The 14,441-nt window shown below is 33.9% G+C and overlaps 1 protein-coding gene across 1 annotated transcript; it reads right to left on the bottom strand.

Moving 5' to 3' along the window:
* Nucleotides 1–5,824: 5,824 nt before the first annotated feature.
* Nucleotides 5,825–8,119, bottom strand: LOC114637389 (olfactory receptor 4C11). The gene is made up of 2 exons (XM_028785618.1): nt 8,017–8,119; nt 5,825–6,788 (listed from the first exon to the last, which is right to left on the bottom strand). The coding sequence occupies exon 2, from the start codon at nt 6,746–6,748 to the stop codon at nt 5,825–5,827; it is 924 nt and encodes a 307-aa protein (XP_028641451.1). The 5' UTR covers nt 6,749–6,788; nt 8,017–8,119.
* Nucleotides 8,120–14,441: the final 6,322 nt, after the last annotated feature.

Consider the following 14,441-nt stretch of genomic DNA (forward strand, 5'->3'; position numbering starts at 1 on the left):
CTCTCTCTCTCTCTCTCTCTCTCTCTCTCTCTCTCTCTCTCTCTCTCTCACACACACACACACACACACACACACACACACATTTACACTCTTTCCTATGGCCTACATTGGCCTTTATCACTTATATAGTCACATTTTAGGCTAATGCCTAAAGTCCAGTTGGAAAATCACATTAACGTTGTGCTAGTATTGACATTATACTAGTATTGTACCAGGGTCATGCCTTAACAGGAGATACGTCTTAGTATCTTCACTTTGACCAGTTGTGGGTCACTGTGTTAATTTTGCTGCAAGAAGTTTATGCACAAATTAGAGCTGTACAGAGATGGTTTAGCTTAATACTTAATACTATGAACATTCAGCAAAATAATAGTAGCCTTGTCTATCACATTTTAGGCTTGTCTTAGATAGGGATTTACTGCTGTGAACAAACACCATGACCAAGGCAAGTCTTATAAATGACAGCATTTAATAGGGGCTGACTTGCAGGTTCACAGGTTCAGTCTATTATTATTCAGGCAGGCATGGTGCAGGAGAAGCTAAGAGTTCTGCATCTTCATCTGAAGGCTGCTACTGGAAGACTGACTTCTAAGTACCTAGGATACGGGTCTTAAGCCCATGTCTGCAGTGATACACCTACTCCAACAAGGCCACACCTCCTAATAGGGCCACTTCCTGGGCCAAGCATATACAAATCATCAAAAGGCTCATGTTTAATATCTAACTGCAAAATGTTTGGTTTTCTTCCTAAGATATTGTATGAGTATCATACCAGGGTTATGTCTTATTTGTAGCTAACTCAGGTTACTAATGGTAAGACTGATGGTCACTTTACATTTCTCCTCCAGTAGAATGCACAGTGCTTTCTAGAACTAATTGGCATGATGCTTCTGTGTAGGCACCTAGTTGATGTCTCCAGTATGTGATATATATTCAGCAATAGGGTTTTATTTTCAAATTCTGAGAGGCAACCAAGAGTATTGGCAACAAACTGTAATGCTTGTAGTCTATGGTACCCGAATAGCCAACAATTCCAAAGAGGTAACACATTCCCAATACCAGGTTTTTATTAGCCTGTTAGCAGTGTTTAATAGAGGCTTTGCCCCTAATTACAGGATATGACCATTTAAACTCTTCTCATATTAGCATATAATTTAGGAAGCATTTTATAATTGTGGGTTTCCATGTGTTGTTTTTTCAAATGGGGTTTACTATTAGTTATCCCATTTCTGACTGTTTTAAAATTCATTATCTATAACATCTCCTTGTTGAGAAATTATATATTTGCAAACTCCTGTATTTAGAGCTCTTTTCAATAGTCTTACAGGCTGTCCTGAAGAATCTGTATGTTGTGGTGGTGGGGACAGGGGAGTGTAGGGAAATCACAAAGTCTGTCGAACTTCCAAATTATTAGTTGTTAGTTTAAAACTGTAAAATAAAATAAAATAAAATAAAATAAAATAAAATATTGTATTCAAAATTCGCAATGTTGATCATTTTGATGAAACACAGCCACATCTTCTACTCCTGAACTCCTGCTGTTTCTAATTATCATGAAGTCATTAGCATTAATAGGTAGGACACTTCTTCAAAGGAAAGAGTCTTCCACTGCTAGTACTGGTTCCAGAAAATATGTACATTATTAAACAAAAAAGTTCTAAGCCCATAGCAGACATCAACACCATAGCAGCTCACACTGGGGCAGGAATCATATCACTTTGTCCTCACCAAGGCCACACCAGGCCCTGCGCACTATTCTTCCTAAATATGAAATCTAAAATATTTTAAGTACACTGGATTATTTAAAAATGAAAAGAATAGAAACTTAAAGAAACATAACTCAGGCTTTGTAAAGCCTTTATCACTTACTGTAAACAGCACACCATAGGAAGAATAGAGAAAAGTCCATCTGAGATGAACATGTAGGGCAGATGTATCCATGTAGGTTCTAGGTGTTATAGATAATGAATTTTAAAACAGTCAGCTAAATTTGCTGTTTCCTTAGAATTAAGGGGCTGGGTTCATGGAATGCTGATTCATAGGAAAATCAAATGGAAACCTGAAATAAATGACTGAACTGATAGGTAAATTAATAAACCTGAGCTTTTGCTCTGTATGAACTGAGCTAGCAGAACAAGATATCAGTTCTTCAATATTTTTTGTAGAGAGAGCTGTGTTGTCTGGAGATATCTGAAGAGAGAAAACTGCTCTTCAATAATTTTTTTTCTAGCAGGATTTCTGACTCGATTGGAAGATTCAATGAATTTCTTTTATAGCAGATTTCTGACTTTGATCAGAAAACCCATGATTTATCCGAACAGCTTTTACACAATTTTTACTAGCAGAGAGACCTGTCTCAACCAAAGAGAGTTTTTAGAAAAGCAAGAAAAAAGCAGTTTGAAGTTGAGGAGACCACACAGAAAGAGATAGCATCTCAGCAGAACGTAGGCTATCAGCTTATACCCAATATTTGACTTATAGTAGATTCTTTTCAGAGCTCCCAAACACTCCTTCTCTCAGGAAAACCTCTCCAAGCCAAAGCTTGTCCTTGGCAGTAGTGGGTTTGGGTAATGAAAGCAAAGTTAAGTAATAGTCCAACAACTACTTTTAAGTTCTTGTGTTCCATATAGCACATTAAGACGACAGTCATCCATGATGTTAATTATATATTTCATGAAGGCTTTTGAATTAAGGAACTATGAAGACTCTCAAATAAAAGATAAGGTTATAAAAATGCTAATTATCAGGATTTTGACCATTGATGCTGTATGTGTGTATTAAATATCTCAATGAACTCTCTGACAATGCATAATTATTAGCTACCAAATAAGAAAAAAGTTATGGATGCATTTATCCTTTGTTTATTTAGATAATTAATTTCAGTTGTAAGTCACTAGACTGTTATAAAAAGTTGTAGTTAGAGTTTACGTTGAGACCTGTATCAGATGGTTATATGTGTCTGAGCTCCAACAGTTGTCTATACCTAGACCTTATCGGCTGTAATTGTGTGAAAAAAATGAGAGCTTGGCTTTTTTTACAGTTATAAGATGATGTAATTGTAAAACGTCTCTGAAAACTAATAAATATTTTATAGAAACAAGGAAGGCTAGTATTTTCAGTTTAATATTCTTTCTAACTGTGAGTGAGATATTCTTTGAGTTTCAAAAACTTATCCTAGCAATATATACTAACAGAAACTAATAATGAAAACTATAAAATTTATTTGATCCTATTTTGAAAGTCTTATTTTATGATGAAAGTGTCACTTATTAAGTTTCTATTTTAAAATCCTTCATCCTATTCAGTCTTCTTTAATCCTCACAACAAATCAACAAAACAGTATTTTCTCTTTTTATTCACTTGTGAGAGTGAGAAACTAGGCTTAATTTTTCATATGTTCTTCTAAAAGAAGAGTTAGAGTGGTTAAACCACTATTAGGATTGCTATTTACTGATTACAAAGCTAAGAAAATAATGTTGTATGCAGTTATGAGGACTAAAGCCAGCACCCCATTCTTCACAGAAAAGTGTTTTACTGCAGAGCCAGAGTCTCATCTGAGGTCATAGACTGATTCTACTATACACCCACTTTAAAGTTAAAATAAGAGCAATTGACAATCATTTCATCAACTTTTCAAATTTCTTGTGTTTTTAAACTCTTTGGAAAATATTTCAAATGAATTAGCTTCTGATTTAAAAACATAAACTATTTCAGAATCTCATTCTTGGGCTATACTGGGTTCAGTCTCTGTTTTTAGATTTTTTTTTCATTTGAAAAATATTCATATAGCTAATTAATTCATTTCAAGTGAATCACAGATATGTCATTGGACTACAAATTCCTAAAATACAAAGATAATTATAATTCGTGGATTTTTCTGTTAATCATGGATGAAGTTACACAATCACTCTGAAATTACCCTTCAGGTGGATACATTGTCAAAAAATTTTAAAAACAACATTTGACTTTTTTCCAGTTTTAAATTAACAATGAATAATTTGGAAGTTCAGCAGACTTTCTGATTCCCCTACACCTTCCCCATCTCCCAAAACAGACAGAGTCTTGTTCTATTTTCAAATACTGATTTCTCTACTGTCTTCTTTTCTGATCTTTCATTGTAAAGATCTTATTTTCAATTACCTTTCCCAGGACATGAGTGTGTATTTGTATATGTCTAGATGTGTACAGATGTTCTATAACACACCAAACAATGGTGCACTTATGTCTCTACTGTTTGTTTCCAAATGTTTCCATTATTTGCTTCCATTCCCTTATGACAGGTATATCAAGTTTTAGAAACCAATTCAAACCCTGATCATTTTATGTCTCTGAAACATGAAGACATGAATGTAAAAATATCTTACATTGCTTTATTTAATTTGCTATGTCATCTTTCATGGAAGACATGGTTGGAAATAGAAACACTTTTCTATTGGTTAATAAGGAAGACGAGACAGATAAAAATCTGGCTCTATTCAAGTTGACATGTAATTTAATACAACAAATAAACAATATTAAAAGTTCATTGATAACACAACTATACTACACACAAAGTAATTTTTTTGTAAGTTTTGGTTGCCTAGATTTTATTAGCAATTCTAACCCAAATTCTTTACTGAAACAGAAGAGGAAATGTGGATCATTTCTAGAGTAGTGGGATCTCTTCAAATTGTTAAGGAGAAAAAAATGGTAGTTTATAGAGCCTGTGATGACTTTACTTCTTTTTCATCAAGTTTAGATTATCATAAGAATAGCATCTTGTTTGAAGGATTTCTTCAATCAGAAACAAGAGAAAGAATGGGGAGTGCCCCTTTGACACCCTGGTCAGTCATTACCCCTGGTAAGTGATGAGGAGAAACCTGAAGATTTCACTGGAAATGGACATTAAGAGAGAAAAAAGTGGATACCTGATGAACAGGAGTTTTACCAGTTTTGATAAATATTGCTCTTCTTATCCAAGATGTATGTTTGTATATGGTTGTGGTATAATTTACAGTAAGCCTTGTCAAATTTAAACATTAAGGGGAAGAATGATTTAGCATAAGATTTGAGATAAGGTACCAGGATATTACTAGAAAACAGATGGATAAACCAAACTAACCAACCAGAATCACCACTACCACCACCTCCAACAACAACAACAACAACAAAACAACAATAAAACAGAGAAAAAAAATCTAATAGCTAAATTTTTGTACAAAGGTGTCCAACTTTTAAAAATTGGGGACTACCAACTAAAAAGGAAGAATTTAGTAGAAAGAATAGTGATGCACAAGTTTTATGAATTAACCCTACACTGTACTTAATAATGACACAAAATCTGTGCCTAGTAATTTTTATAGACATTGATCAGGAGTATATTTACCATAATTAATTATGTCTTTTAATTGAATAGATACTTAATGAGTTATATGCTATAGAATACTTGTCCTGTGTAGCTAAACAAACCATGGATGAAAAGTACAAATTGAATTTGAATATTTTCTCTATTTTTCTAGTAATAGTTAACCAATGCCTCCAAGTCCATTTTTTTCCTGATTTTTTTGCTATCAAGTACTAATCTTTTCAAATTGTTCCTTTCTTGTATAGTGACAGTAGTAGAATGTCTGTGAGATTGTATTTAATTAATTTCAAATTCTTTGTTTATTTTCTACATCATTATTTCAACCAACATTTCTTAATTTATATTCAGAAGATGATAGAGGACAATAATTTTTGTCGATTTTTTCTTTTTCTGTAAGCAATAAGAAATATTAAGAACACAGAAATCTGTATAACATATACAGCTATAATATTCAGGTATGATAATATTTGGTATCTGGACTTATTCAGTCATAATTTTAACATGCCATAATTTTTTCATGGCGTTTTTAACTTCTGCATTCCTTAATGTATAGATGATTGGGTTTAGAAATGGTGTTCCAATGGTATAAAATACTGCTACCATCTTGTCCATAGGAAAAGTAGTTGGTGGCCGTGCATATATAAATATGCAGGGCCCAAAGAATAAGATAACTACTATTATATGAGATGTGCAGGTAGAAAGTGCCTTTTTTCTCCCTTCTGCACTGTGGTTTCGCAGAGAGTGTAAGATGACAAAATATGAGATAATCAAAATTACAAAACTGCTCGAGCAAATTGCACCACTGTTAGACACTAACAGCAGATTTATCATGTATGTGTCCATGCAGGCAAGTTTCAACAAGGGCTGTAAATCACAGCAATAGTGGTCAATTAGATTGGGCCCACAGAAGGGCAGTCTCAATGCCAAAACAATCTGAGCAGTGGAATGTATAAAAGACCCTATCCAGGCCAGAATAATCAAGATGACACAGACCTGCCGGCTCATGATGATTGGGTAACGCAAGGGTTTACAGATGGCCACATAGCGATCAACAGCCATGAGAATGAGGACAAAGATCTCCATGCAACCAAATAAATGGAGAGCAAAGACTTGTGTCATGCATTCATTGTAGGAAATGAGGTTCTTTTTAGAGATGGCATCCACAATGAGTCTTGGGGCTGTGGATGTTGAAAAGCAGGAATCAGCAAAGGACAAATAAAACAGGAAGAAGTACATGGGACTCCCAAGTGTCCTGCTGAACTTGATTGTCACAATAATGAGTGCATTCCCCACTACAGTCCCCATATAGAAAATTAAGAAGATTATAAACACCATTTTCTGCTTCAGGGGATCCTGTGTCAATCCTAGTAGTATAAACTCGGTGACAGTGCTATTCTGCTGCATTGTGCTAGTCCATGAGAGGAACTCACATGCCAGAAATAATCTGAAAAAGAAAAAATAGTATGAAATGCATGCTAAATTTGGAAGTTCAATAAGATCTTATTTTTCCAGTGAGTTATCACTTACTATTCTGTTGGCTTAATTTATTCAGAAATCATCAGTTTAATGCTTATTAAATAGACTGCGCATTCAAGAAAAAGCCAATGATTTTGTAAAGTAAACATTACTTTTAGTAATGAAATTTCAGTAGGTAACTTTCTGAACAAAATGTGTTAGTATTATGCTCAATCTGTTTATGTTAAATATATTGAAACATTCAAAAATGTTTTCCATGTCTATATGCTCTCATTTTATTTGAACCACATATCTGCACAAGAAGACACATGCTATGTGTTTTGAACATTCATGTAATGATTTTTCAAATATGTGAGACTGCCAAATGAGAAATAATAAACATAAAATTTTATTTTTGAAGAACACCCCTATCTAGTTACTACACACATTAAAAATGACCATATTATCTTCCTCAATCTAGTCTATCCTGCTTAAATATGACTCAAAATATTATAGCTGTTAGTATTTGCAGAATTTTTTTTTTGTCAGCAACACAGGTGTGGACACTCGGGAAATAAGAGACAATATCTGAAATAAACCAGAGCCTTATTTATTTTTCAAACCTAAAGAGACATTGGTATTTCATTCCATTACTAAACTTTTGGTGAAATTATAAAGTGGTTATCATGAGTATTTCATACACTGACACACATAAAGACACACACATATTTGTTTATTTGGATACAATATAATTATTTTAATTGATGTAACATGTGTATTCTATTGGTAGCACAGTCAAACTAAATTTATCAAAATAGTAAATGTATTTATTAATTAAGCATATATAATCTTATATTAAAAGGCATTTTCATTGTGAAGACATATATGAAGTATGTAATTAATTCTATTCATATGTTCTAATTCTGGCTAAGGGTGTTTAATATAATAATGCTGTCTTTTATCCACTATTAGTTATAAATATGTGAGAAAGTCAAGGTCACATTTGCTTGTGATGTGAGAACAAATGTCATGTCTGTGATGCGTAAACAAGGCTAAAATATCACTGTGACTGTGACACAGAGAAAAAAATCACTTACCCTATACATAGCAACTCACGGGAATACACAATCTGTGCAAACTTTAACAGCAACAAAGGTAAGAAAAAACTTGAAAGTCAAAAGGTTGTACTGCACTAAAATAAACCTATGAAGACTTACCTTAGGAGATTGTTGGTCACACTGACATTTTACTGGGGCATCATGGATCTTCAGTTGTACATAGGAAGTATTGTGACATTTTTAAGGTAAAATTAATTTCTGGAAATATGGTCAAATGACTCAGCTATGAAGATAGTTCTGAAACTGAGTATGCTTTAAATACTTGTACACAGTTACCCCGTGGATTTTAACTAAAGACTCACTTACTTTGTTGGATGTATTCCAACAGTACTCTTTGTGAAAGCTCTTATCAAACAAAAAACACCTTACAGTTGAATTAAGTAAAACAAATATTATCACTATGCTTTTCTATTTTGAAAACAATAACAAGTATAAATAATGATATACATACTGACATGAAGAAATTTCATAGGATTAACCCAATACCATATAAACACAAATTAATCATGTGCGATATTTTATACTGAGATGCCATTGAGAAAAATGTGTATTTCTATCATGCTACATTCATGTCAAAAATCATAATATTTCATAAGGAGTTTTCTCAAGATCCAAAATAGATACTATTTTTAATAATTCTAATTTTCTGATATCATCAATTTAAACTTACTTAACAGTGCCAATTTCCAGTGGTTCCTATCATACATGTGTTTGATTTTTCTTTCATCACTTTAGATTGTAAAGCCCTCCTTCAATAATGTTTGTAAATGTCTTGTCCCTCAAAGTATGTATTTGACACCAGACATGACCTTAATGTGACATTAATGTGGTATAAAATATGATTATTTTATCACAAATCTTACTGGTTAAGTAATAGATTATGTAAGGTTAACGATAATGAGAAAAAATACTACAACATTGGGATGCAATCTAAGTGTATAGCATACTTATCAGATTCCTCATAGTAACAGATAATTGAATAAATAACTGAATAAAATGGAGATAATAGAGAAAGCTCCACAAGACACGATTTTGGAATAATTTATGAATGTTCTCACCAAGAATTATAGCATAATTATCTATATTAGCTCATATGATCTGACCAAAGAGAGTTCCCTTTAAATTTATAGAAGGAAAAGGATGACAGAATCATTACACAGGAGGAATAGGATAAATACTAATTTTCTCAAATGGTAAACATTAACAAGATTCACATTAGAAATGTCTAGGTCCAACACCTAGACACTTTTTAGGTGATGGTTCAGTTTCTGTGAGCCCCCATGGATCCAAGTTAGTTGACTCTCTTCTTGTGATGCATTTGACCCTTCCAGCTCTATCAATCCTACTCCATACCATTCCACAGGACTCTTGAACTCTACCTGATGTTTGATTGTGGGTCTCGGCCTGCCTCTGTTTCCATTCAGTGCTAAATGAAGCCTCATGGGGTTGAGGTAGGCTTGATTCCTATCTGCATACATAGCAGAGTATCATGAATGTGTCAGATGTGACACTTGGTCTTCATGTGGATCTCCTAACAGTTGGAGCAGGGGCTATCTCTGATTCTGTATACTGCCGTTGGATCTCTTTCCCCAATCTGGACTGACTGCACTGGCCTCAATGGGAGAGGATGTACTTAGTCTTGCTGTGACTAGATATCCCAGGATCTGGCTAGTACACAAGGGGGGAGGGAGGGAGGGACCTGGGAGGGAAAGTGGACTGGGCAGGGAAGGGATACAGAATAAGGGGACCTGATCTGCTATTGGATGAGGGAAAAGGACTGAAGCTCAGAGGGCTAGCAGAAAGAATGGAAACAGGCAACCTTGGGAGGTAGGAGGTTGGGGGGACCCTCCAGAATGTACCAGACACCTGGGAGGTGAAAGATTTTCAGGACTGAAAAGGAGGAACCTTAGATGAAATGCCATACAGTTGAGAGAGGGAACTTATAGAACCCACCTTCAGCAGAAAGACAGGACATCATGGGAGGGATGGGGTTGCCATCCCACAGTCAAAACTCTGACCCATAATTGATCCTGTCTGAAAGAACTCCACAAATGGAAATGGAGAGGAGCCTGAGGAAAAGAAGATCCAGCTACAGGCCCAAAATGGCATCCAGGTCAAGGGGAGGTCCCAAGGCCTGACACTATTATTGAGGCTATGGTGTGCTCACAAAAAAGGACCTATAATGACTACTCTCTAAACAACCCAATAAGCAGCTCAAAGAGTCAGGTGCAGATATTTGCACCCAACCAATGGACAGAAGCTGCTGACCCTTGTGGTTGAATTAGGGAAAAACTGGAAGAAGCTGAGGAGGAGGGTGACCCTGTAGGTAAACCAGCAGTCTCAATTAACCTGGACCCCCAAGAGCTCTCAAACACTGGACAAACAACCAGGAAGCATACACTAGCTGATATGAGGTCCCCAACACATATATAGCAGAGGACTTCTGAGTTTGGGTTCAGTCAGAGAACATGCACCTAACTCTCAAAGATTGGAGGCCCCAGGGAGTTTGGATGTCTGTTGAGGTGAGGAGGGACATCCTCATGGATACAGGGAGTAGGGATGAGGTATGGGTTGTTGAATAGTCAGAGGGTGGACCAGGAGGGATGTAAAATCTGGAGTGTAAATAAATAAATAAATAAATAAATAAATAGATAAATAAATGATAAATAATAAAAAATAGGAGCCATGTACCCATTGATCAGAAATGATGAAAGCAGTACTGTGAGTCTTTTGTATTTCAACCCAAACCAATAATTCTAAGTTGATCTTGAGAAAAATATCTAATAAGATCACTTGAAGAAGTCAAGCTTGAAGTCTTGAAAATACAACCCTACAGAGAATTTATATTCCAGGGTGGGGAGATACCCAGGATAGGGGTGGACACTCTCTCAGAAGAGATGTGGAAGAGTTCATAGGGGGAGGGACGGTGGGTGTGGGTTAACATGAGGGAGACAGTGACCAGTATATAAAATGGAAAAAAAAGAATGGCAAAAAGAGTATTATTATGAAAAAAAACAAGAAAAATATGTCACTGTTAAGACATGCTGAAGATAATGTGATGACTAAGTCTATGGTTATATAGAATCATAATTTCACATCAGTGGGAAATCAGAACTCTAGTCAAAACGTAAGAAATTTGAATGTAGTAATGTTGAGAAGCCAAATATAAGTAGATAAAAATGCTTTGAATTAGTTTTACATCTTTACTATAGGGCAAGTGAGACAGAAAGCAGACTTTCAAGAAATCTTCCACATACTGAACCTTCAAGTACAGGCTGTACCATGTCTTTTCTCTGTAAGAATGTGGAGTCAGGGTAAATAGAAATACAATTTATTTCCTCTCAGAAATACTGAGAAACATTCATCTGCTGAGGATACAAGAGCCAGGTAACAAAAGAAGCAAATAATTTAATAATAAAAAGATAACTTAAAATACACACTTATTCCCATTTGTCAGATGAGTACATAAAGAAAATGAAAGTCATATAAATCTCAAATAGGAACATGAAAACAGTCCCAACATCACCCGAAATAGGAAAAATGTGAGTTAAAAGTTATAAGGAGACACTACTTTATCAAAATTATAATGGTTTTCATCAATAATGCTAAAGATAATAAACTGATAAGAAAATAAAGTCATGTCAACCCTTGTACACTTACATTGACAGAATGTAAATTAATTTAGACATTAAGGAGAACATTTTAGGATTTCATCAAAAACAACAACATCACAACAACAAAAAACAAAACAAACAAACAAAAAATAAAGAAACAGAAGTGCCCATGATCCTGCTGGAAATATGCATAACAAAATATATCAATATGGCCTAATAGCAACATTATCATGATCATTCTATCTTTATTAACAACACCCAAGATATGGAACCAACCATCCATTCCATCAATAGTATTATAATTTATGTGCCATTGTTGTTAAAAAATCTATGACTAAAACAAACCTCTGGGAAGAAAGGGTCTATTTGGCTTAGAGATTAAATTTACATCATTGAGAGAAGCCAAGACATGAACTTGAGACAAGAACTGAGAAGAAAAAGAGAACAAAACAAAACAAACAACAACAAATGCTGGTGGTGTGGGGAGATGCTTTCTAGCTTGGGCTTTCATTGACTACAAATTCAATAAAGTTGATACCCGAAATTTACGTTACTGATGGAAAATTACATTCAGAAAGTCTAGCTTAAATAGACAATGGAATGACATTCAAACGTAAGTCAGAAGGAAAATTTATCATTTGCAATAACACGGAGAAATCTGGGGAACATTATTCTAAGTAGAATGAGCTGGACACAGACTTAGAAATGGTACAATTTCAGTTATACTTATACCTAAGATGAATTCACAGCAGAGTGCTGGTTTTAAAAACATAGGTGGTACAGAGCAGACAGGTATCGGTCAAAAGAAAAAGTCAGATATTAGTAATAACATGAGATTTATTATACTAATGTTTCCTATAGGAAATAACAGTAATATTTCAAAATTGTCAAAATATATTTTAAACATACTAAACATGTGAAATGATGAGTCAGGTAGCCATTTTAATTAATCATGATTGTTTATTATCTTTCTTTCTATTTATCTATTATCTATCTTTTTGTATATCTAAGATATATTCAGATGAGATATATTTATCATATATTTTTCATGCCTCTGTCACAAAATCATCTTTTTAATTCATATCTATATATAATTTTAATTAATTATGAAATAAAATATCATTATCAGAATAAAGAAAAATGAGATGACTATTTCATAATATTTTATTTCATATGTTGATAAAGACAGGAGTTTAAATATTTGTAAGATGAATTAAGAATTCAAGAATTTCCAATAGATATTCAATAGAGTCACTTCTATTTGATTCTCACTGGAATATTAAGAAATCACTTATATTGGTCCTGAGTCATCATATGTGTTCTGAAATCCGTTTTCACAAAATATTTTGAGAGACTAATATTTCCCTCTGCATTATCAGACTCAATATTTAATATTGATATGTTATATGCAGGAGTCTAAAGAAAGTCATATTGTAATGCTGCCCCATTCTCTCACTTGAGGGTGCTATGCTCTCAGAGAAGAGGAAGGGGGTTAGGGAGGAGACTCTGTAAGGGAGAGAGGCAGTGTTTGGGATATAAACAAATTTTTACAAATAAATCTAAGGTAGCCCATTAAGAAGATTTCTTCAGTTTATCTTCTTATATAATGGTAAAGATGGTGGTATCTACTTATAATTAAAGGTATTAATTGAGGAAATACGACTAACATAAAACCTAAAAGACATCCATATTTGTTATTATTCTACCATTCTCAGTAAAGTGACTGAGGACATAATCTTCTTGAATATAATCACAATTGATTGAGGTTCCCAGATGAGATGGCAGTTCTGTTTCTAGATTTTAGAAGAAGGTATGGGGTGTTTACCATGAAGATTGTACTGGCTACATCCTAGACTTTAAAATGGTTAATACATTTTCAACTATCATCTGTCACCTTCTACATGACTACTTATCATGTGTATGGCTATTTATCATTTTTTTATTTTTATCATAATTTTACATTTTAACTCATAACCATGTACAATTTTAATTGTTCATAAAAAAAGAAATATATTTGAGTAGAGCAAGATATGACAGGAAATTTATATAAACTTCACTTCACATATTGATAAAAGTAGAAGGTTACAAATAGATTCATAGCCCAATGATAAATCAGATATTTTCCATTAGACATTGTCTAAAATGAACATTACAAATTATGCTAACTTTTTACAGATTCATCATAGATATTCTGAAATCTAGCTCCACATAGGAAGTTTTCAAAGGTTGTTTCCTTTGCTTTCCCAGGAGGAGTATTTAGCACTAATGATGTAAAACATAGGAGTCTGGGGAAAGAGATTTTTCTAATGTGTCCCCTTAATTTCAGTTAAGAAACATTAGCCAGATAATATGAAATAATTAGTTTTTTGATTTGTCTCCTTAGATTTGGTAAAAAACTGATGGTACAAAATTACAAGTTATACTGATTTAGTATGCAGATTAAATTTCTTTAAAATTATCAAAATGGGTTTTCAATTGTTAACTTTAGTTTTTATGTGTATAACTCTTTTACCGTCATATATGTCTATGTATGACATGTTTGCAGAGCCCATAGAGGCCACAGGATGCATTAAAACCTCTGGATCTGGAGTTTCTGATTTTAGCCACCTGGTAGATGCCAGGGAGCAAGAATTTAAACATAGAATTATGGAGGATGTTTCCAATTCAAACTATAATAATACATTCCTGATAACCATAGGTTATGACCTTCTTGGGATACAAAGAAAAACTGTGCTTTAAGAGTCCTTAATATATATAATGCACAAAATAAACCTTTCTTTTATGGAGAGAAGGAACAGGGTGATAAAAAATAGAGACAAGGAACTTGTTCTACAGAGAAAATTAGAAAAAGGCAAATACAGAGTTCTGGCTTCTATCACTCAATGAGTTGAAAAATAATACAACAGGAAA

Source organism: Grammomys surdaster, unplaced genomic scaffold (genome assembly GCF_004785775.1).
Source record: "Grammomys surdaster isolate TR1022 unplaced genomic scaffold, NIH_TR_1.0 125284, whole genome shotgun sequence".
Taxonomy (NCBI): Eukaryota; Metazoa; Chordata; class Mammalia; order Rodentia; family Muridae; genus Grammomys; species Grammomys surdaster.